Genomic DNA, 22,239 nt, shown 5'->3' with positions numbered 1-22,239 from the left:
AATAGAATTCTTTTCTATGAAAAGGTTGTAACAAATTTAAGTTGCCTATGACTTTGCTTTCCACTGCTGGCAGTGGGGACAATAGCATAATATGTCTTACTTGAATAGGCTCGCTGCCAGAGTGGCAGTTCAAAAGATCCAAGTAGCGGGGTTTGCAGACTTCCCCCTCAGGGATTTGTACTGGAAAGCACCATACACCACTTCTGCCACCAGAACTCCGTTAATGCATACAAAGACATTATTTGTTTCTTCAGATGAGAATATGAAACACCGTACATTGTTAAATTAAACAAGGGATACAACTAGCTATGAGATAGCTACATGTCAAAGTTAATTGCACAAATTTTCTTCTGTGTTTCAGAGCAATGTTGACCCGCGAGATGATGTGTTTGGTTATCCACATCAGTATGAAGACAAACCAGCACTGAGTAAAACAGAAGATAGAAAAGAGTACAATATTGGAGTTCTGAGGCATCTCCAAGTAATTTTTGGTCATTTAGCAGCTTCCAGGCTACAGTACTATGTACCAAGAGGGTTTTGGAAACAATTTAGGTAAACAGAAAACTAAGTATTGATGTCTGTTCACTGGACCACTGAAATGCAACCAAACTAATCGTAGTAGAAGAAATGATAATGATGTTAAGTGTAAATTAGCAGAACTTGTGCAGCATTGTATCTGTTATCCTACCTTTTCATCATTCTGTAGAAGTCTGTTAATAAACCGAAGTTTGCAGCAAGATGGTTATCTTGAATTCTAGCAGTTCTTGACTTTGAACTAAGTATGAAGTTATACACAAAAGCTTGTTTTTACTTACCAGTAAGTGTCAGGGACAGAGTAACAGTTGGTATACTACATCACAAAGCAATAAATAGTTTTGCGCAGTAAGAAGGAGGGATTAATAGCTTGAATAATATTTTTTTTAGAAAAGAAATTGTTGGAGAACAAAAAAAAATATTTGACAAGAATGTGCTTTTGTTTTCAGACTTTGGGGTGAACCTGTAAATCTACGTGAACAACATGATGCTTTAGAATTTTTTAATTCCTTGGTGGACAGTTTAGATGAAGCTTTAAAAGCTTTGGGCCATCCAGCAATGTTAAGTAAAGTTTTAGGAGGGTCCTTTGCTGATCAGAAGATTTGTCAAGGATGCCCACATCGGTAAGTGTTTTAAGATTCTCCTTTCTTACAGAAAAACAGCCTGTGTTTGTATACTTATAAAAGTGACTAAAGAGTCAAGAGTGGGTGTTTTGTGTGGTTTTGGGTTGTTTTTTTTTAAAGCTAATAGAATTTTTTACCTTGTTTTTTCTACAGCCTTAACATCAGTTTGTCTTCAAGTGCCTTGAAATACTTGATGATTATTGCTTCTACCTAGCAGATTGTATGTGAAGTGTTGTGTATTGATCAGGGGAGGAAAAGATACAGCTTGTTCCTGTTAAAAGTGAAAGCAACTTAGGGACCAAATGCAATGTATAAAATTTTTAGACATGGCCAACAGCTCTTGCTGTCTTCTGTCTTCCATAGTGTGTGGATAGAGCTGACCCACGTATGAATCTTTAATTCCAGTGAGTAAAACTCCGTTCATACTCACTGTGTAAGCTGTAATTAAGGAGAATGGTGTAGAAAGTTTATCTTTTTCTTAAGATTTCTGCTGTATTTTTAATTAACTTAAAATGTGAATACTGAAATTCAGCTTCATACAGGGTATGTAAAAAAACACCCATACCAAATCAGACTGGAAGTCTGTAGCCCACTGTCTTGATGATGGTGATCAATGACAGATGCTTAGTGAAGGAATAGAACTAGGCATGGTACAGTTGTACTTCTCTAGACTTTTTTCTTCTGTATCCCTTTTGAGGTGGATGATTAGAATTGCGTTCAAGATTCAAGATGGCCTGATGATGGACTTGTTCTTTTTCAACAGTTGGCTTTTTTATTATTGTGTTAAATTTTGTGTCACTAACGGTTGGCCTTCTTACTGTTCACTACATCTTTCAGCTCACGTGTGATTCTTAAACCATATAGATCTCTCTGCACATTACGATAGCAAGTTCTTTTTATTGTGAAAGTTGACCATTTACTGTTATCCTTCAGTTAGCAATTAAAATACGGGAAAAAAACACTGATACAAACTGATTTTATTGTGGTAATCTTTCAACTTCAGTTCAGCTCATGTGTGAATTAGAAGAACTTATAAGTGGAACATCTTAAGTTTCATGTGTTAAAATGTGTGACCAGAAGTAAGTTGAAATACTGCAAGATAAAGTGAAAGCACTGATTTTTTTATGTGCAATGGGTAATTAAATGGAAGATACAGATGGGAAGCAACATGAGTTACCATTCATTCCTGATACTATGTACTGTTGTGAAATATTACCTGTCTTTTTGGAACTCTACTGGATTTGCATAATTGTACTTCTTAATCAAAATGTTACCCTGATTGTAGTTTAGGGAGGAGAAAACTGATGATAAACTAAACTATTGGATTGGGGTATGACAGATTAACAGCTTTTCTAAATTTGTAAGTTAATAGGTGAATGAATATTACTGTTTTAGTTGAAGTGTTTCTAAATACTGGTTTATTCACTGTTATAAAAACCTTTGTATGCTTGATTGCATATCAGAGAAACAAGCCCTGCAGGGTTATGTTGGAATAGGTGCAAGGTTTTTAATTTATTCATCACTTCTTTATTTAAAAAAAAAAAAAAAAAATTGTTTCCACGATGTCTTAACTGCTTGTCTCTCAAGCATTGCTGGTTCATTGCTAGGAATTTGTTTGAAGGTTATATCAGAACACAGTAAGTCGAAGCCAGTCATAAATATGCAAAGTGATTTTATGAAGACAGCTATTGGGGTTTTTTCAGACAGAAAAATTAAAAGGCTGCTTTTTTTTTTTAACTGTTGTCTTTAGGTATGATACAATATTTGTGTTTATCAGTCTCATTCCTGACAGTAAAGGTCAGCAATGGAAAAAGTACTCTGCTTTGCTGTCTGTGCTTCTCTACTAGCTTAAGTTAGCCAAGGGTCTGTCATGCTACTTCAGCTGCTTTAAAAGCAAGATGTGCTAAAAGGTTCAACTTCCATGATCTTTTCAGTGAACTTGAGACACACAGGTCATTTCTATGATGTTTGTAAAATAACTATAGTTAGTGCAGATCAAAAAATACAATGTGCAGATACTGTAATATAATTATAGGAAGACTACAATAAAGAGAGTTCAGTGGTTGCTTGGGTTGGTTTTTTTTTTTTTACTGCTTAACTCCTTTTGCCAGAAGTTGACATCAAATGCTGAATAAAACTTTTGCAGCAAGGTGCTGTGTAGCACCTGTAAAACATAAGTTGAACACGTTTCTACCTTTCTCTTACATCTGTCTGTTCATTGGTAGGTACGAATGCGAGGAATCCTTCACAACTCTGAATGTAGATATAAGAAATCACCAAAACCTTCTTGATTCTTTGGAACAGTATGTCAAAGGAGATTTATTGGAAGGTGCAAACGCATATCATTGTGAAAAATGCAACAAAAAGGTAATGATTCCTTAAATATTAAATTTGTGTACAACTGTGATGTTATAGCCATACTAAGTTCAGTCTTAGTTCATGGTCAGGGAAAAAAAGTTATCCTTTAATTACTGAATTTGGTTGTTGGTAAGAGTATATGAATGGAAACTTAAGAGCTGATAACTGTTCATGTCCTTTTTTAGGTTGATACAGTGAAACGCTTGTTGATTAAGAAGCTGCCTCCAGTTCTTGCAATCCAGTTGAAACGATTTGATTATGACTGGGAAAGGGAATGTGCAATCAAGTTCAATGATTATTTTGAATTTCCACGAGAGCTGGACATGGAGCCTTACACGGTGGCAGGTGTAGCTAAATTGGAAGGAGATGATGTAAATCCTGAAAATCAGATAATACAAAATGAACAGTCTGAAAATGAACACTCTGGGAGCACAAAATACAGGCTTGTTGGTGTACTTGTACACAGTGGCCAGGCCAGTGGTGGACATTATTACTCTTATATTATCCAGAGGAATGGTGGAGATGGTGAGAAAAATCGGTGGTATAAATTTGATGATGGAGATGTGACAGAGTGTAAAATGGATGATGATGAAGAAATGAAAAATCAGTGTTTTGGTGGAGAATACATGGGAGAAGTATTTGATCACATGATGAAGCGTATGTCCTACAGACGCCAGAAGAGGTGGTGGAATGCTTATATTCTTTTTTATGAACGTATGGACACAATAGACAAAGACAATGAACTAATAAAATATATTTCAGAACTTGCTATCACCACTAAACCCCATCAGATTAAAATGCCATCAGCCATTGAGCGAAGTGTACGGAAGCAGAACGTGCAGTTCATGCATAATCGTATGCAGTACAGCCTAGAATATTTCCAGTTCATAAAGAAGTTGCTTACTTGTAATAGTGTCTACTTAAATCCTCCTCCAGGTTAGTATGTTAGTGCAATAATTATGGATTAATTTCTTGTAAGAAGAGTTTTGATTTGTGTTGTCAAGAATTTGTCTAGCCAGTGAAACTTTTGTGCATTCTACTTTGAATACTCCGTCTTTCTGGACTTCGGCAGTTAAACATCTGTTGTCAAGTTGTTCATCAGTGATAATGTGCCAGAATATTTAGCAAAAACTACTTTGATAAACTATCAACTATTATTCAGCTTATGTACTAAGTCATGTTAAAATACTTAAGTTTGTGGGCTGTTTTGCTGAAGACAGTTCTCAAAGGTGAGATGCTGAATTTCTAAAAATCAGACATATGTTAGCCTCCAGGTACCTGTCTTAAAGCTTACATTTTCAAATGATACATTATAAGCTAGAGGCTGTTTTGATCGAGTTTCTTGTTGAAATTGGAACACAATGTCAAACAAAATAGTAATCTGGAATCAGTTAAATTATTAAAAGTAAATTGCTTTTACTTTGTCTACATGTGAATATTTTGATTTTTCTTTAGGACAAGATCACCTGTTGCCTGAAGCAGAAGAAATAACTATGATTAGTATTCAGCTTGCTGCTAGATTTCTCTTCACCACAGGATTTCATACAAAGAAAATAGTCCGTGGCCCTGCTAGTGATTGGTATCTTGTCTTTTAACAACAATTACAGTTTTGGAAGTTTGATGTCTGTTAAAAGATCCCAGTTATATACATAGGACAATAAAAGGTGTTAGTGGTCTGTGCCATTTTCCTCTCTTCCCCAACTACGTGGTCAAGGTGCACATGAAAAGGGGGGAAAATTTTAACAGAAAATACTGGGAAGAAACTGAGCCTTAAAATAAGCTGCTGAGCTGTAACAGCTTCAAAATTCGTTTTCAAACAGAGCTTAAACCTACCTTTTGTCTGTCTTTGAAAAAGAATAAAGGAGTAGAATTAATCGCTAGCGCAAAACTAATAGGTTATGTGTTCTGACTAATTCAGAATGGTTTGTTCATGGTTTGAGTAGTTTTAAACAAAGCTCTTTTCAACCCATTTGTGCAGCTTATATTTGTAGTCTGTTTCTGAAACGTATATAGTCTTTTAGACTCTGTTAGCAGAGTGCTTTATGTACATTGCTACGGGGCCTGTAATTCAAAACTGTAGTATAACAAACAGTACAATCTTATTCATAGCACCACAGCATTTTAGTCTTTAAGCTAAAAGCTCTGTGCTGGGGAGTGTGAGTTACTACTGGTAGATCTAGAGAGAAAATCTAGTATTCATGATGACCAGTAGTTTACCAGTTACTAGTAAGTAGTTGTGTAATACATGGCAAATATATACCTCAAGTTTTTCTCCCAATAGCAACTTTCAGAGTAGCTAAGTTACTCCTGTTATTTTAAGAGATCAAGAGGAGTTCAAATATTGCTGCAGGAAGGAGGACAGAGTCACACAAGACCCTCTCTGGAACAGATATTTTACCCTTTGGGGAGTTTTTTTTTGTTTTGGGGGGGCTTTTTTTAGCTCTGTAAATGAGAATATAAATTCCTGATAGGTTACATATTTAGTTACCTGTCTTTATACACAGCTCATGAAATCCACCTCCTATGTTCTCTGCTGCTCACCCTCTCCCCCAATTCCAATACAGAGGGAATGATGGCTGCCAATTTAGGACCTGCTTTGAGTAGGAGTTTGGGAGTTAGGGGATGCAGTCCTCTCTTAGTTCCTATGGGTGATAGAAGTAAAATGCTACAGTTAAATGTTAGCTTTTTAATTGAAGTATCTTTTTAATTTGTGATTGCTAGTAACAGAGAGTATCACTATAGGAACGACAATTTATCTGATTGTAAGCATTTTGTGAGCAAAAACGTTTGGGGATCACCTTTAACATGTATTTTCTTCAAATTATGCAAAAGGATATGTCTGCCAAAATTCATTAATGACATTTGGTCATAATTTCTCAGTTGTGTCATCTTCTATTTCAGGTATGATGCATTATGCATCCTTCTTCGACACAGCAAGAATGTACGCTTTTGGTTTGCACACAACGTCCTTTTTAATGTTTCAAACCGCTTCTCTGAGTATCTTTTGGAATGCCCTAGTGCAGAAGTGAGGGGTGCATTTGCAAAACTTATAGTATTTATTGCACATTTTTCATTGCAAGACGGACCATGTCCTTCACCTTTTGCCTCTCCTGGACCTTCCAGTCAGGTATTTAATTTTCTAACGAAAAACTTTTGAAACTTATTCTTACTTCTTCATTATAAGCGTTTAATGTAAAGTAAATTCTGGAGTAGATGCATCAGTGTTGACAGTACAGTCAACACTGTACAGTCCATTTTGCACTACATAACATGATGTAACTCAAGCAGTTTGTGTGGCAGTTGCTGTCAGAGGGGTTCAGTTTCCCCTCATTTGTAAACCTCTGTGAAGACTAAGTAGTGAGAACTTTGAGTTGAGTTGCAAGTGTGAAATCTGCAAAGTAAAGTAGTGGCTTATAATAAAGTAATGTGTAGGGGAGTGAAACCTTGTTTTTCATTTAGAATTAAAAAACAAACAAACCAACCCAAGAACAAAAACCACGAAAACATGCAGGAGTTCCTTAAGTTTTCTTCCCCTGTATCCTGCAACATTGAAATTGTCAAAAATTGTAACTTTGCATAGGAGTAGACAGTGAATTGCCTAATTTTATACACCTAGAACTGACAAACAAAAAAAAAAAAGCCGAAATCTTAACATAATACTTGTCATAACAATGTTTTTGTTTGGACTGTGTTAAAATTTAAAAGATCGACCCTTTTAAGCCTTTGCTTTGTCATGTTTTTAATGTCTACAGTAAGACACTTTTTATTTGTATTGTTCCACTTACTTTCTCAGAATGTTTTCACTACTGTATCCAGCAAAAGAATTTGTATTAAGTTAAAGCTACATATGCTTTGATGGTGTTTTGTTTCATAAGGTATTTGAGATACACCTGTAGAGGTTGATTTGGTTGTCTGTCTTAGTCTATGAAGTTCACAGTGGAACTGCATGTGCTTTTCTGAGTATTTAAGCCTAGCTGCTATTGGAGAAAAAGCTCAATTAAAAGCTTCTGTACTTGCATAATTTCTTGGACTTACATGGTATGTAGTGACGGGAGTCTTATTTCCTGTATGTCTGTCTGTCTTTGTGTGAGATACAGAAGGCTAACCAGCTGCTAGCATTTTAGAGCTTGTATGTATCCCGTACCTTTTAACCAGTTCTGTTTTCTGCCATAGTAGAAAGTGTAAACTAAATAAAGATTTGATAGGTTCAACCACTAATATTAAAACTTTTTTTTTAATAGGCTTATGATAACTTAAGTTTAAGTGATCACTTACTGAGAGCGGTACTAAATCTTCTAAGAAGGGAAGTATCTGAACATGGGCGCCATTTGCAGCAGTATTTCAATCTGTTTGTAATGTATGCCAATCTAGGTAAGCAAATTACACACACTTTTACTGATGACACTGTAATGCACTTTTTTATTAGTGATACAGTTGCACAGGTAGCAGAAGGAGAATCCAGTTTTTCAGCCTCGGGCAGATTGTTATCATTAAATGTTATGTAAGTGCTCTCTAGAGCATCTGTGTTCCTTCAGTTTGGAGTTTGGGGCTTTAGTCTTCCTGCATTCCTTGGAAGATTAACACAAGAAGCTTGGAGCAATAACACTGTGTCCTTCTGAGAGGGTGTGGGGGTAAAAAAAATGGCAAGAGAGGTTATGCTTTGTTCAGGGCTCATTTGCAGGGAGGTCATGAGACCCAAGAAGCATGTGGGGCTGTAAACTGGTTTGAGCCTGAAGAAGTTGAGGAAGATAAAAGTTCAAAAAAGAGAGAGATGCAGGATTCTCCTTTATGGAAACGTCAATACAGATGGTCATGCTTTGTCTATATATCCCAACTGTGCCCTTTCAATATTAATTTCTTCAGTTGACCTTTGAGGTTCGCAGCTATGAATGCAAAACACTGATTCTGTATCTGTCTTCCCTTTAAAGACTCTTTGGGAGGCTGAGGAAATAGCTCAATCGGTATATGTTCTTAGACATCATTGTTTGCCAGAATGCTTTCACCATAGATGACATATGAGCTAAAAGAATGCAAGAATCAGGGAAATTCCACTGTAAATTTATCGGATATTGTGGTTCCTCCAGGATAAACAGGCAAGAAAAGCCAGTGTTTTTGCAATATAGGAAGACATAAGTAAAGTTCTCCCAGGCTTGAGATAGTGATTCTTGAGATAGTGACTAGAGTCCTAAATTTTCTGATGAAAGATGAAAATAGAGATTGAATATAATCGCAAATGAGTATTTATTTTAGCATCTTTGAACGCAAGACTAGTAGGACTACCTGTATTTGCAGGTGCTACACTTAAGACTCATTATATGCATGCTATAGTATAACTGAGATGGTTATCAGTTTTGTGCTGTTGGACATGAAATACTAGCTGTGGCACTTCCAGCGTCACCCATTTTTCTTCAGGATCTTAATTGTATCCAGCATTATGAAAATAGAAATAAGTATAGATTTAGAAGTATACAGAAACTTGTATTAAATTCTGGATTATATAGGTTCTTTGCATAGAAAGTCACTAGCCTGTGCACTAAGAATAGAATAAAATAATACTAATAGTATCTGAAGTAACTATTCCAAACAAAAATAATTTTTGCAGTTAAACTGAGATCAGTCCTTTTCATTCAGATGAACAGCTCTAGTCATGCTTTCTCTTAGCATTACCAGCATGCTGAAAATCAATTGATGATTGATTGAATAAACTGTTTCTCAGGTGGGTTAATCCATTGCTGCTTTATATATTTGCCCTGAGGAAGAGCAATTAAGAGTAATAAAATGCAAGTCAAGTGAATAAAGGATTACTTTTGCACACTCAGATTCATGAGGGTAGTCACAGGTTCATATCTAGTGAATTGTCACAGAGCTCTACATTCTTACTTTCCCCAGTTATTAGGGTCTTCTATCGGGGCCCCATTTCTCTTTCACATGTGGTAGCCTAAGTGACAAAGCATCTTTCTCTTCAGCAAGTTCTAAACAAGATACGATATTCTCCCATAGAGGTAATCTATTACACTCTCCCTCTTACTCTAATACAAGATATTTTCATCCTTTTATGTAAAGTAGCATGAAGCCAGGCGATCCAGTTCCTTGGAAATTTTACAAAATGCCCATAATACTGAGCAGCTCAGCAATTGCTGGTTATTGGCTCATGCAGGCAAGTTATAAATGTGAATTTCTGTTAGATTACTTTGTGGCTAAAGTGTTAAGTGTATCAGTCCAAATGGAGTTACTTCAGTATTTCCACATAGAATTGACACAGAGAGAGAATGTTCTGGAAGCTCTTTCATGTGGGTAGACAATTTTAAAGGAATTTGATTTCCTATCTGTAAAAATAATCTAGGCAAATATGTTAATTTAATTTCACCTATAATGTATGTTGCTTTCATGTACTTTGTCTACCAAAGCATTCTCTGTCAGGCAGGGTTCCGTCATGACCCCCAGAGTGGACTTAATGTCATTACAGAGAAGAGAGATGCAATTCTTCTGCTCTAAGTTATCTTTTCTTCTTTACTAGCTTTTCATAGGCAGTCAGTGCAGTTGAAGCCTCTGACTAGGAAAGCACTCAGAAGCCAGATGGGAAAGCATAACTAAATTTTATTTGTGGGTCTGATCGTTATCACAATCTACTCTGCAAAGATAAACATGGAAATACCAAGCAGTTGTGCTTGTCTTAACTGCTGTTAACTGAAGGCTTCTGTATGGATGTAGAGTGTTCATTCAGCAAAAGGCATAATACATCATTCCTGCAGCACCCCAAGTTCTGTGAAAAAGATTGTCTGACATTTTGAGAAATCAAATAGTATGTTGTTCACATCAAAGCCAGCAAGAGATCAGTTCTACAAAGGATGTAACTACAAAACTATCTAACATAAGCAAAAAGATAATATAAAAGAGCTCTAATAAGGTGCTATCTGGATTCCTCCTTATCAGAAAGATGGTAGGTAAGGTCCAGTTGTATTTCAGAATAAGAAAAAACTTGGAAATGTATGAAAAGTCATTACTTTTAACCAAATTGAGAAACAATATAAGATCAGAAGGGACATATCGAATTTACTGGTAAGTACTTGTATAGTATGTGCAAGGTATTCTTGCAGTGAAACTAGCTGTATGTTTGGATTTTTTTGGTTGGTTGGGTTTTTGGTTGGTTTTGGAGGTTTTCTCTTTTTTGCTTTTTCTTAAACTGATTTTGTCACTCATTTACACTTACTGCATAGTATGGCACAGTTGGGAATGTCTTAAATTTGTAATTGATGTATCTAGGACATGATGGAAGAATAACGAAGTATACCGTGGGGGGTGTTCACCCTATCCTGGCCCTCACAATAAAAAGATTCTTTGTCAAAAAGACTTCTCTGAGGCTTTGCTATTAACACAGGTGCTAGTTATTCTAAGTGCTAATGAGCACTGTTAAGAAATTGTAGTCATTTACAACTCTCCTTCAATGTGATTTTTCAGCTGAACATAATTTTCTTGTGCACCTTTACTGATTTGATTATTTTTTTCCTCAGAAAGCATAAACAATGGTTATAATAAAACCCAGCAACTGAAAAGTTAGGAATCATGTAAACAGTAGTTATTTTTCTTTTTAAAAAAAAGTATTGTCAGTGCCAGAAACAAGATGTATCTTTCCCCCCCTCCCTGTAAAGGTGTGGCAGAGAAGACACAGCTTCTGAAACTAAATGTTCCTGCAACCTTCATGCTTGTGGCTCTGGATGAAGGTCCAGGTCCTCCAATTAAATACCAGTATGCTGAACTGGGGAAGCTATACACTGTTGTGTCACAACTGATCCGTTGTTGCAATGTGTCATCGCGGATGCAGTCTTCTATCAATGGTATAGTGAATTTTAAGTTTTCTTTAGATTAATTGAATAGATCAGTAAATGTCTTTTGTGTATATTTAGCTATTATTTGTAAAATGGATTAGCTGGAAAAATGTTTGCCTTTTATGTTTAGTAACTCCTTTTGTTTAAAGACAGAAATCTCTTTGTTGTAAGCAAAACTAAAAAGCACAAGACAAATCTGTATTTTATGCTTCTTGGCTTATTCCTTAAAGATACAGGAAAACAACTGAGTAGTAAAGTAGTAGTTTGTTGATTACAAAATAGTAATGACTTTAGAATAGTTTAAGCTCATTGTAAAGAGTTGCATAAAGATCTTTTGATTCTGAGTAGGCAATAAAATAATAAATTACTTTCACGTTACCAGTACAAAAGTAATCTGTACAGGGAAAACACTATAGCAGGCTCTGAAAGAGCTGATACTGCTTATCAGTAAAGAGATCTTGCATTGTTGTGGATAGCTCTCGAAAATGATTTGGTGCTTGTTCGCAGTCAAGACGACAAACAGAAGCCAGCACTTCAATTTCTAGCTGATTCTTTATCTTTTATAAATTAGTCAACCACAGTATAAATCATTAATATCTCCAGTAGCTGAATAGAGTGCAGTTATTTTTGAGAAATGGTGACAGAATATTGGGCTACATGGACTTCATAGCCTGTATATGTACACGTTCTATTAAGCATATTTTAGAAAACGTAATTAGGAATCTGTAGAGAAGCTATTTAATGGCAAACTCATTACAGCTTGATATGTCAGGCTATAAAGTCAATAGGCTAGAATGTGCTGTAGTAAGATTAATGAACTGAAAATTTTACTGTGCTATAATAAGCTTCAGAACCACTTGGCAATTTTGATTTGATTTTGTTTCCAGTGCATTATTTGAGGCTTACACTGAAAAGATACTCTACCTATGAAAAATAATGGTATATTCACTGTATTCATAATGTTGTACTAAAAAAAATTACTTTGTATGAACGTTACTCTGACTACTAATTACGATTACTATTTGCAAAGTAAAGTTATTTTTTGCTTCAGCATATTAAACTGGAAAAGTTCTCCCTTGGACTTCTGGGCATCTTCAAACAATAACTCAAAAGACTGCTAAATTTAGAAACATCAGGAGGAAATCAGTGGGTTTTCCTTACACAAAATGAAGCTTACTAAATAAGATACATTAATTTTCATTCTTTCAAGAGTATATTACTTCTCTCTACACTCTAGCAATTCAGATGGGACTGTTCTGACATAGATATTCCTCTGAACCCTTTCCCATTGCCTAGTGAAGTAAATAGACCTTGTGTCCTAAAATATGATATATTTGGGCTGTGTTACACAAGCAGTGAAGCAGATAAATTAGGAGATAAGAGGATTTCACTGACGAAACGCTCAGTAATTTCTCTTGCATATGAACATGTCTCCAGCTGTTCTGCTTTGATTGTCACTGCATAATCTTATCTGAGAGGGAGAAGTTCCTCTCTCAGGCAGCAAGTGTCAAGCTTCACAATCAGAAAACTTAGCTACTTCATACCATAGTATTTTTCAAAGAAAATTAACTGTTAGGGCGAGGGGTTGGGTTTTTTCTCCATCTATTGTTTTTTGATGAGTTACACCAATGCATATTTTGTTGTGTCTACACTGGAAGTACTTCAGTACCTTTTCATCTGTAATAACTGTTTGTTCTAGGTAATCCCCCACTTGCCAACCCTTACGGTGATCCTAATTTATCTCAACCTATAATGGCACTTCAGCAGAACGTAGCAGACATCTTGTTTGTGAGAACTAGTTATGTGAAGAAAATTATTGAAGATTGCAGCAACTCTGAAGAGACCATCAAGTTGCTTCGTTTCTGCTGTTGGGAGAATCCTCAGTTCTCGTCCACTGTCCTCAGTGAACTTCTTTGGCAGGTAAAAATAAAAAACTAGGAGAAAGATGGGAATATAAATGTGTATGATGTAAGATTCTGTATTTATATATAGGAATGTTGTATTAAATACTGAACAGGTGCTTGACAAATAAACTTTCCTTAAGATGGCATCCTCTGTCAGTATTGACACTCTTGGGTCTATACATCATGTTGGAGTACTATGAGAAGTCCTTTTATGAGTTTAGGAAAGCAATTGACCTTTTATGAGTTAGGAATGCTATGTTAAGGATGGAAAGTAAGTAGACTGAGGTGGTCTTTATGTATTGCAAGAGCATTTCCTAAAGCTTTTCTGTCATTATCCGTAAAAGAGCTTCTTATGTTGCATGGAAAGTTAGAATCATTTCCTAAGATCTCCCTTCTATTTATTTTGAGTATGTTCGTAAAGTTCTTTTTTACAAGTCTGCAGAACATACTTGGTTTTAGACTCGGGAAAGACTCTGGGACTGTCTTGTTTTTCCTTTGTAATCTCTGTAAGGTTAGTCATACTTTTCCACTCCAAATAAAATTTTTGACTTCTGTTAGCTCATCTTTATATTTGCCCATTTTTTTTCCATGTAAACTTCACATTTTTCTCTGTCCTTTTGTTTGGCACTTGAAAGAATCATAATAAAAATCACTTTACTGATATTTTGCTAGCCATGTATTTTGCATTTTAGGATAACCTTTGAAGATAACCTTTGAACGTACTGTCTAGAAGTAGCAATATCAGTGAAAAAATACCGTTTTGTAATTGTGCTTTTCTAAAGGTATTTTTTAAGGTAGCTCCTTCAGCATTTCATGCTTGGGGCTCCAGATCAGTTGTGCTAGAAACTCATGAGGACACATTTTGTCCTTTACAAAACCTACTATATTTAAAAGAAAAAACAAACAAAAAAACCCCACAAAACAAAAACCCAACAAAACCACAATCTCCAAAAAACCCTGACACAATCAACATTTAAAAAAACCCAATGCATTGTATCTTGAAATATCCTTTAAATGACAGTAAACTTCACTTCAAATGAATTGTGTTCTTGTATTGCACCATGTAATCTGCATGCTTCAAGGAATGCTTTCTTATGTTCTCTGCATTTTTACTTCTTAAGGTTGCATATTCATATACATACGAGCTTCGACCTTATTTGGATCTGCTTCTGCAAATCCTATTAATTGAGGACTCTTGGCAAACTCACAGGTTAGTATTTACCTGTCTTTATAATTGAAGATTCTTATGTTTTGTACAGCTTGTTTTCCCAGTGGTTCTGTTGCTAATCCTTTCAAGAGGTTTGTTTTAAATATATATTAAATCAAAATACAGGAATAAAGTGTTTTTTTCCACTTTTATCTCAATTTTTGAGATAAATCTACAATTTTTCACCTTGACCTTCTTTACTATTGAGAAATCTGCTACTTAGTCCTATAAACCCAAGAATTTTCACACAAAAGAGAATGTGCCATTTAGGCTAAACTCATTAGTATTTACTGTGAGGTGCTTAGATTGATTCTTAGAAACATCTCATTCAAGAGGGTCCAGTGATAGCCTGGTCTTACTAAGAAGTACGTCAGTCGTAGTAGTGATACCAAGACATGCATAAAGTGTGAACTTGGGAGAAAAGCATATTGCATACATAAATATTCTCTATATGATCACATTTCAAGGGAATTTTAACTTCAATATATTAAATATTCATCCAGTTTCAAACCTAATTTTTATGTGTCTACAGAATAAGGCTTTTGAAAGTTGAGATTAAAAAAATGTAATTATTGCAAATACTATTAGAGAGAATAGTCAATTTTTCAGAAGTTTTTTATAGAAGTAGTAGTAGGTGGGGTAACACAAAATAAATGTCATCAACATGCTATATCTGTCAATACTTCAAAATGTCACTGTTTCGTAATAAGTGAATATAGGTAGTATCAGATTTACTAAATCATTTGCAACCATGTCTCATATGACATTTAAAATACTTTGAGTAAGAGCACACTTGCCGTGTGCAGTAAGGGTATTGGAGCAAACTCTTGTACTTAACCTGTAGAAGTAGACTGCACGCTCAGGATTTTCAGTTGCCTAACCTTACTTTAGAAGCTACTCTAAGAGATGATGGTGGTCTGGCTCACCACACTCCAAAACATGAAGACTGAGTTGGAGGGATTTCTTCATTTTCTTTATAGGAATTACAGCTTAGGTAAGGGATGAGAATACCCTTTGTACATAGGCTTTTCATTTTGCATATATATGTATATGTAATGCAATTTGTTTATATTTTCTTCCTGATAAACAAATACTTCCATAAGATGTCTTTAAGTCCACAGAATGCTGGAGGATGGACATACTTTAGTAGATGTGAAGTAAAATAATATATTTCAGGGTGGAAATGCAGGTGAGAAATCATGGAAGTGGTTGTTTGGGATAGTGCTATGTTTGAAATAATGGGGTATGAAGGAGGTTGAATGTTGTGGTATGGCTTTCACTATACTTGGAGATGTGCATCACTTTGTATTCAAGATTGCAGTCTCAGGAATAGCAGTGTTTGTTGGAATTGTGTTAGGCTTCAGCAGAGGGGTATTAAGTGGCCAGCTGCAGTCATCCTCTGGTTTCTTGCTGCCGCTTCTGGCAGTAGCTTGGAGTACTGGTCTCTGTCCTGTTCTTGGTTTTGCTGTGATAATCACAGAGTTTTAATGATCTTTGTCTTCTCTTTCAAAAAAAACCCAAATAGCGTAACTGTCCGTAGTAAAAGGTAATATCTTCTAACTCGTAGAAAACAAGCATCATCTTATCTTAGACAGTGTGCATCCTTTGGTGCTCCTTGTATTCTGGTACTGTGAGATGGCTGCTGCTGTTCTTTGGCATCAGACCCGCCCTCATAAATTTCACTTGATTTGACAAGTTCAGGTGCCAAGTTTGGGATGATAGTGTTACAAGTACCATTAAGTTAAATCGGCTGAAGTAAAGCTCATCATCACTTTACAGATGGAGCCTAGGTTGCCAGCTGCCTGGGGTCTATTCACTGACTGTTGCCAGGGCTATGACGAAAGAGGGCAATTGCTTTTCCTGCAATGAGTGTAGCTCTTGGAGATGTCAGTGTAGGTTCCATGCCCTCCTCTGAGTTTTTTCTAAAGCCAAAAGTATGCCAGTTCTCAGTTCTTGCACAGTTTCAGGGTGGCAATTAATTCCTCTACCCTTTGTTCGAGAGCAGAAGGCAGAGAAAGTGGGCTTAGTTCCAGGGAATGCTCAAGTCCCTTATCCCCATGCACAAATATGTACCATTCATTCCTCTTCAGAGGAACTGCATCTAAAAAGAGTGTATCTTTGAGAAGCATAACTGTAACATAAGTAACCATTCTGTTGAGGATTTAACTGTTCTAATTGCAGAAGGACCTATTAGGTTAACAGGTCTATTTTGTAAATGCACTTGATTTTAAAAATAAGTAATAAAAATGAACCAGTTAAAGTTGATTGCTGTGATTAGAATTAATCGTACTGTCATATTTTATATATCATTCAGAGAGTTTAAATATTACCAAACGTGCTAAAATCATGTTACATATGTGATGTCGTTAGTTTTCCGATTTAAAAAAAACCCTCATACTAAAACCAGAAATCAGAATACAAGCTATCCCTTTTATAATTACCTTGAAAGTGAAGACTTAATTCAAATACTGAATCTCTAACACTTGAAGTTCTTCTTCTTCTTTGGTTTTTTTTTTTTTTTTTGTAGGATTCACAATGCACTTAAGGGAATCCCGGATGACAGGGATGGACTATTTGACACCATTCAGCGCTCTAAGAATCATTATCAGAAAAGAGCTTACCAGTGTATAAAGTGCATGGTAGCTCTCTTCAGCAACTGTCCTGTAGCCTACCAGATCCTTCAGGTAATACTTTTCTTTCTGGTTTTTGCTGCTTTTTTTCCCAGTTCTGTGTATTAAAAAGCAAACCAACAACAAAAACACCTTTATTCAGTTTTCATCGCCTTGATGAAATTACAACTTCCAATTACAACTCATTTGAACCTTCCTATATCAGAAGGTCAATAGATGGGGTTGAGAGCAGTTTGGTTAAACTCGCACTCATGATTCTGTGATACAGCTGCAAATCAGCAGACTTCATTTCAAACTTGAAGTTTTCTTTGTGTACAGAAGGGTATTTCAGGGAGTCTTTTAAACAGCAGCATATGTGTTGGTGGTCTTTTCTCTGATAGCTGATGTACAGGAAGGGAAAAATATTTCTATTTTGAAGAATAGAGAAATTAATTCTGAATTTGTAATTTTCCATCTGCAGAGCAATGGAGATTTGAAGAGAAAATGGACCTGGGCAGTAGAATGGCTTGGAGACGAGCTTGAGCGTAGACCATACACTGGCAATCCCCAATACACCTATAATAATTGGTCTCCACCAATACAAAGCAATGAAACATCAAATGGCTACTTCCTAGAGAGATCGCACAGTGCTAGAATGACTCTTGCAAAAGCTTGTGAACTCTGCCCAGAGGAGGTAAAGAATTAACGTGACTTTTGGTAAAAAATTTGAGCGAAGTGCTTCTATAAATAATTAACCTTAGCAACGGTCTCTGGTCATTATAGAGGTAACACATAAGTATTTTATAAATATGGATTTCCGGTTTTGGTGGCTTCAGTTACATACTCCTGTGCATTTTTCCACTTTTATTACTGTTTCTATAGACATCTGTCACTTAAAGAATTAGCAGTACAGAATTGGAATTGACCATTTAACGTAGATTATGAATGGCTCTATTTTTCCAATAGTAGGTTGATAGTGGGAATTTTTCTGTAGTACAATACAAGCTATGGGTGACACGGTGGGGTGGAATTTTTCTCCAGGCATGTCTGAAACAGTCACTTGCATGTAGGATTGGTTCTGGATAGAATAATCTTAATATGTTTTACCTAAGTAAATTAAATGTTTTTTTCAAACTTTAGGAACCAGATGATCCTGATGCCCCGGATGAACATGAGTCTTCTCCACCTGAAGATGCCCCACTCTATCCCCATTCACCTGGTTCCCAGTATCAACAGGTAAAAGCTCAGAGTTGAACCATTTATTCAGAGTTCCAGGTTAGCTTTTTTCAGCATTTATGGTAACTTAAATTATAGGCATTTAGCCAGAAGCATGTTATTGTCAAATACCACACTTGGAGGAATATCTTTATCTTGTATATATGTTTATATCTTGTATCTTTATCTTTATAAAGATACACCTCCATTTTGCCAGGAACAGTTTCACCATCAGAGTTTCAGGTGAGAATTCTAATGTTAGCAGATCAGGGATTAATCATCCGTAGAAAGAGCAGGGGGACAGATGTCATCACAGTCTAGTGCATACTGAATTTGATTCTGTGGTATTTGTTGACATTGATAATATTTTGTGAGTTGCTTTCTTTCAAGCCTTAAGGCCTGAATTTCAGTTTGGGTAATTGGAAGGCTTTCAGAAAAATGCAGATGGCTTTGTTACGTGCAACTTGTGCTATGAACACTGATCTCTAAATCTTAAGTACATATAAAATCTAAATCTGTTTTTATGTTAAATGGCTCCTTCGTTAATATCTTTCAGTGGAAAGCCAGATCTGAAAGGAATCATAACCAGGTTTTTTATTGAATTGACTAAATTAGTAGATTCCCCCACTTAGTTGCCATTTTTTGTTCCAATTCATTTTATATATTCCAAATCTGCTAATTTAATTTCCTTTCCTGCCCAAACCCATTTTCCCTCCATCTTGCTTTCCTTACTTGATGTTCTCAGCAGAGCAGTTGGTAAGTCATGCAGATTTTCCCGCTCCTTTCTGAGCTCCTGAGTTCAGACACATACCGTAACCTCACCATTATCCGTGTGATGCGTTCACTTTCTTGCAAGAGATGGCATTTCTCACTAACACACACAATCCTCATATTCCTAGTTTCTCCACGGTTGGTTAAACTCTGCAAAACAGTAGATAAACGAGACGTTTTCATTTGCCAGATGTGTGTATGACTCTTTAAATTGGGGCAGAGCATCTGCAGAAAACTACTGGTCTAGATTTCATTCAGTTCTGTAACATTAAAGTTTTCCCTCTTAAAAATGAAAATACGCTGCATAAATACAGGTATGCTTTTTCCATTGTCTTAGGAAAAAAAACTCAAGCTGGTTGAATCTGTTGATAAAATATGCGCACAGTTTAATGTCCGCAGCACATAAGCAGCCTCTTTTCGTCTCCTTTTCTTTCTTTCTTGCTGCTTTTGCTTTGCATGTGACTGTTTGTTATTCAAAAGCTGAGATTACTGTTTCAACTAATCCTTTTATCTTTACAAGCTGAAAGTTTGTTTACCTGCTGTGTAAGTTGAAAAGGTAAGTGAAAGATGCGATTCAGAGGAATGAAGAAACTGTGATGTGTGTTCATCTAGATTTTACTACACGAGAAGCTCGGTGTGCTTGAGCATAGTCTGAACGTAAAGGGGAAAAGCAAGTAACTAGTCAGGAAACAGCCCACAAGTTTAATGTCCCTTTAAAATGTTTATGCTTTATTGCAGAATAACCACGTGCATGGACAGCCATATACAGGCCCAGCAGCACATCATATGAACAACCCTCAGCGAACTGGCCAACGAGCACAAGAAAATTATGAAGGCAGTGAAGAAGTTTCCCCGCCTCAGACAAAAGATTAGTGAAATGCACATAATCAATTAACTTGCTCCATCAAGACTGTGCACCCAGGCCTTACAGTCCAACCTTTCTCTGTGTCTGGCTAATATTTAAAACTAGAAAAACTATTCCTAATCAACATGGAGTGGAGAGTCTATTCACTGTCTTATCTGCAGAAAATTGCTGTCAATATATAACCCGCCTGCAGTGGAAAGTGTATAGTGTTTTGTAATAAATGGCCTGATGCTAATGTGTAAATGGCAAAGGTGTATATAGTATATTAATGTTTGACTGTTAATTCTTGAGCAAGAAACTTTTTTTTTGTCTTGATGAGACTCACAGATCTACAAAAACAAAAAAATAATTTCTTGATATATCTGCTGCGCTCTGCAACCAGTGTTGCCTGCCTCGTGGCAGTCGGATCAACTCCTTTACAAAAAAGCCTATCCATGTCAACCACAAAAATAGTTTCATGTTAATTCTTTGCCACTGGAGTCGATTTTACTATGAGCAACGTAATGGCTGGTAACCTTTTAATTATTTGGTTGATGTGGAAAATTGGTGATGTAACATTGTTTCTAGATCTTTTTTCATTGCCTTTTTCATTCTGGTATTAGGTTAATCACTTTGAAGCTATAGTTATGCTGTAACATTTAGCATGGCTTCACACCAAGTTAGTGTAGCCAACGAGGGGGGAAAAAAAAAAGTGACAGCAGTTGTCCCAATGTGACAACTGTATTGCTCAGAACTTTTTCTTCTTACACCTAGACTATATAAAATGGGGAGGGAAAATGTGACAAACAAGTGGTTTTCAGTTTCACATATGTTCCTCACATCTGATGTTTGACAGTTCTGTCTCTGGGTGGGATAAAGAACACTTAGTTTTCAGTAATAGGAATTTAAAAGATTTAAAACAAATATGCAAAAATTTGCTATGCCAGGATGCCTGGAGCATAATAGACTGTATTTGGTGTGCTTGTTTTGTTTCTTTGGTAGAGCTTATTAGATAAACTTCTAACACTTTCCTTCTACTGCATCCCAGTGAAGTGGAAGTCAACAAAATCACACAGTACTTGTGAGTGCCGCTGCACCAAGTTAACTTGCTGGTTTTCTGCTCGTTCACAGTTCTACTTGAAAGCGAGAATTGTCTTAGCCTTTTATCCATTATACAGGAAATCTTAACATTAGAAGCAGGGTTTAATTATAAAAGAAACTACTGGTTACTCAAATACAATTCTGAGGTATCTCTATTCCAGAATAAACATTTGTTTAAAGACTTAAAGAAACGCATCAGTAAATACTGTATTTAAATGAAAATTGGTAACTTGAATGTGTGTAATTTTTTGGAACCTGTCTAAAAACCAAATACCCCTGCAAAACAGATACAGCCCACCCTATACTATTTAAATATTTTGCTGTTTTATTTTATAGAAATTATTTTGCTGAATTCACAAATAGAATTTGATTTAAGAAGAATGTTTTGTCCTGTGGTGTGTGTTGTTTTTGGGGTTTTTTTTTAATGGACTGCACAGAAAGGTGAATTCTGTGCAGTGGCACTATGCTGAATTCTGGAACAACAGTCACATTGAGATTTCTGTGCACAAAAAAAATTGGCCCTTAAGAATAAAATAATCAGGACAATTACACTGTAAAAGTTTCTTAATGTGATTTATCTTGTACTTTTTGTATGTTTTTATATATACATATATATATTTAATGAGCACAAGCTTGATGGTGTTTTTTACAAATAAGTTGATAGAAACAAAGCTGCTTATCAAATTAAAGGTCTGTAGTTTTGAAATGAGCAAAGGCAAATTCAGTCGCAAGTGCATTCTTACGCATTTCGTATAACAAGGAAGGGACACAAGATTTTTGAATATGCTGTGTAGCGATGATCACTTTCATGCTTCCATGTTTTCCCTAGTGCTCAAGTGAATTCAGATTTTTTTCATCGTTTTTTAGGAATACCATTTTACCTGGACTTAGTAAATTTGGATCAAGTGTTCCCATTTATGTTTGGGAATGCTTGTTGGAGGTTTTAACTCAAAAATTCTACCGAGTACTCAAGTTGAAATAGTTCGTATTTATTTGGACCAGTAATTGTTAAACAAGCTCTCTCAGAGGCAATTATTACCTATTTTTTACTATATAGGTAAAATATATAATGTGCTAGTTCAGCCTTGCCAAATGTGTTTGCTTTTAATAGTGCAATGATTGTCGCGACACGTCAAACCTGTGACACTTGAAGGCTGTGACTTTTCAGTCATATACACCCCTGTCCCTGAACTGAGAATGACTGCAGTGGCAGTTGTTTTTCAGCGGCAAATTGAGAATATTGTGCA

General features: G+C 35.9%; 1 protein-coding gene across 2 annotated transcripts in view; it reads left to right on the top strand.

Annotated features, from left to right (window-relative positions):
- Positions 1 to 21,541, top strand: part of USP9X (ubiquitin specific peptidase 9 X-linked) — a 105,950-nt gene extending 84,409 nt beyond the window's left edge. For both annotated transcript variants that reach the window (XM_076355320.1, XM_076355309.1), the window contains exons 32-45: positions 362 to 552; positions 984 to 1,157; positions 3,383 to 3,524; positions 3,701 to 4,451; positions 4,971 to 5,094; positions 6,417 to 6,642; positions 7,757 to 7,886; positions 11,165 to 11,350; positions 13,041 to 13,261; positions 14,367 to 14,455; positions 16,980 to 17,136; positions 17,543 to 17,755; positions 18,202 to 18,297; positions 19,786 to 21,541. In XM_076355320.1, coding sequence (XP_076211435.1) covers positions 362 to 552; positions 984 to 1,157; positions 3,383 to 3,524; positions 3,701 to 4,451; positions 4,971 to 5,094; positions 6,417 to 6,642; positions 7,757 to 7,886; positions 11,165 to 11,350; positions 13,041 to 13,261; positions 14,367 to 14,455; positions 16,980 to 17,136; positions 17,543 to 17,755; positions 18,202 to 18,297; positions 19,786 to 19,920 — 2,835 coding nt within the window. In that variant the 3' untranslated portion in view covers positions 19,921 to 21,541. The remainder of the gene's footprint in view (positions 1 to 361; positions 553 to 983; positions 1,158 to 3,382; positions 3,525 to 3,700; positions 4,452 to 4,970; positions 5,095 to 6,416; positions 6,643 to 7,756; positions 7,887 to 11,164; positions 11,351 to 13,040; positions 13,262 to 14,366; positions 14,456 to 16,979; positions 17,137 to 17,542; positions 17,756 to 18,201; positions 18,298 to 19,785) is intronic.
- Positions 21,542 to 22,239: the final 698 nt, after the last annotated feature.

Source organism: Aptenodytes patagonicus, chromosome 1, assembly GCF_965638725.1.
Source record: "Aptenodytes patagonicus chromosome 1, bAptPat1.pri.cur, whole genome shotgun sequence".
Taxonomy (NCBI): domain Eukaryota; kingdom Metazoa; phylum Chordata; class Aves; order Sphenisciformes; family Spheniscidae; genus Aptenodytes; species Aptenodytes patagonicus.
The sequence above is the reverse complement of the archived record's forward strand: the minus strand, read 5'-3'. Positions and strand labels throughout refer to the sequence as shown.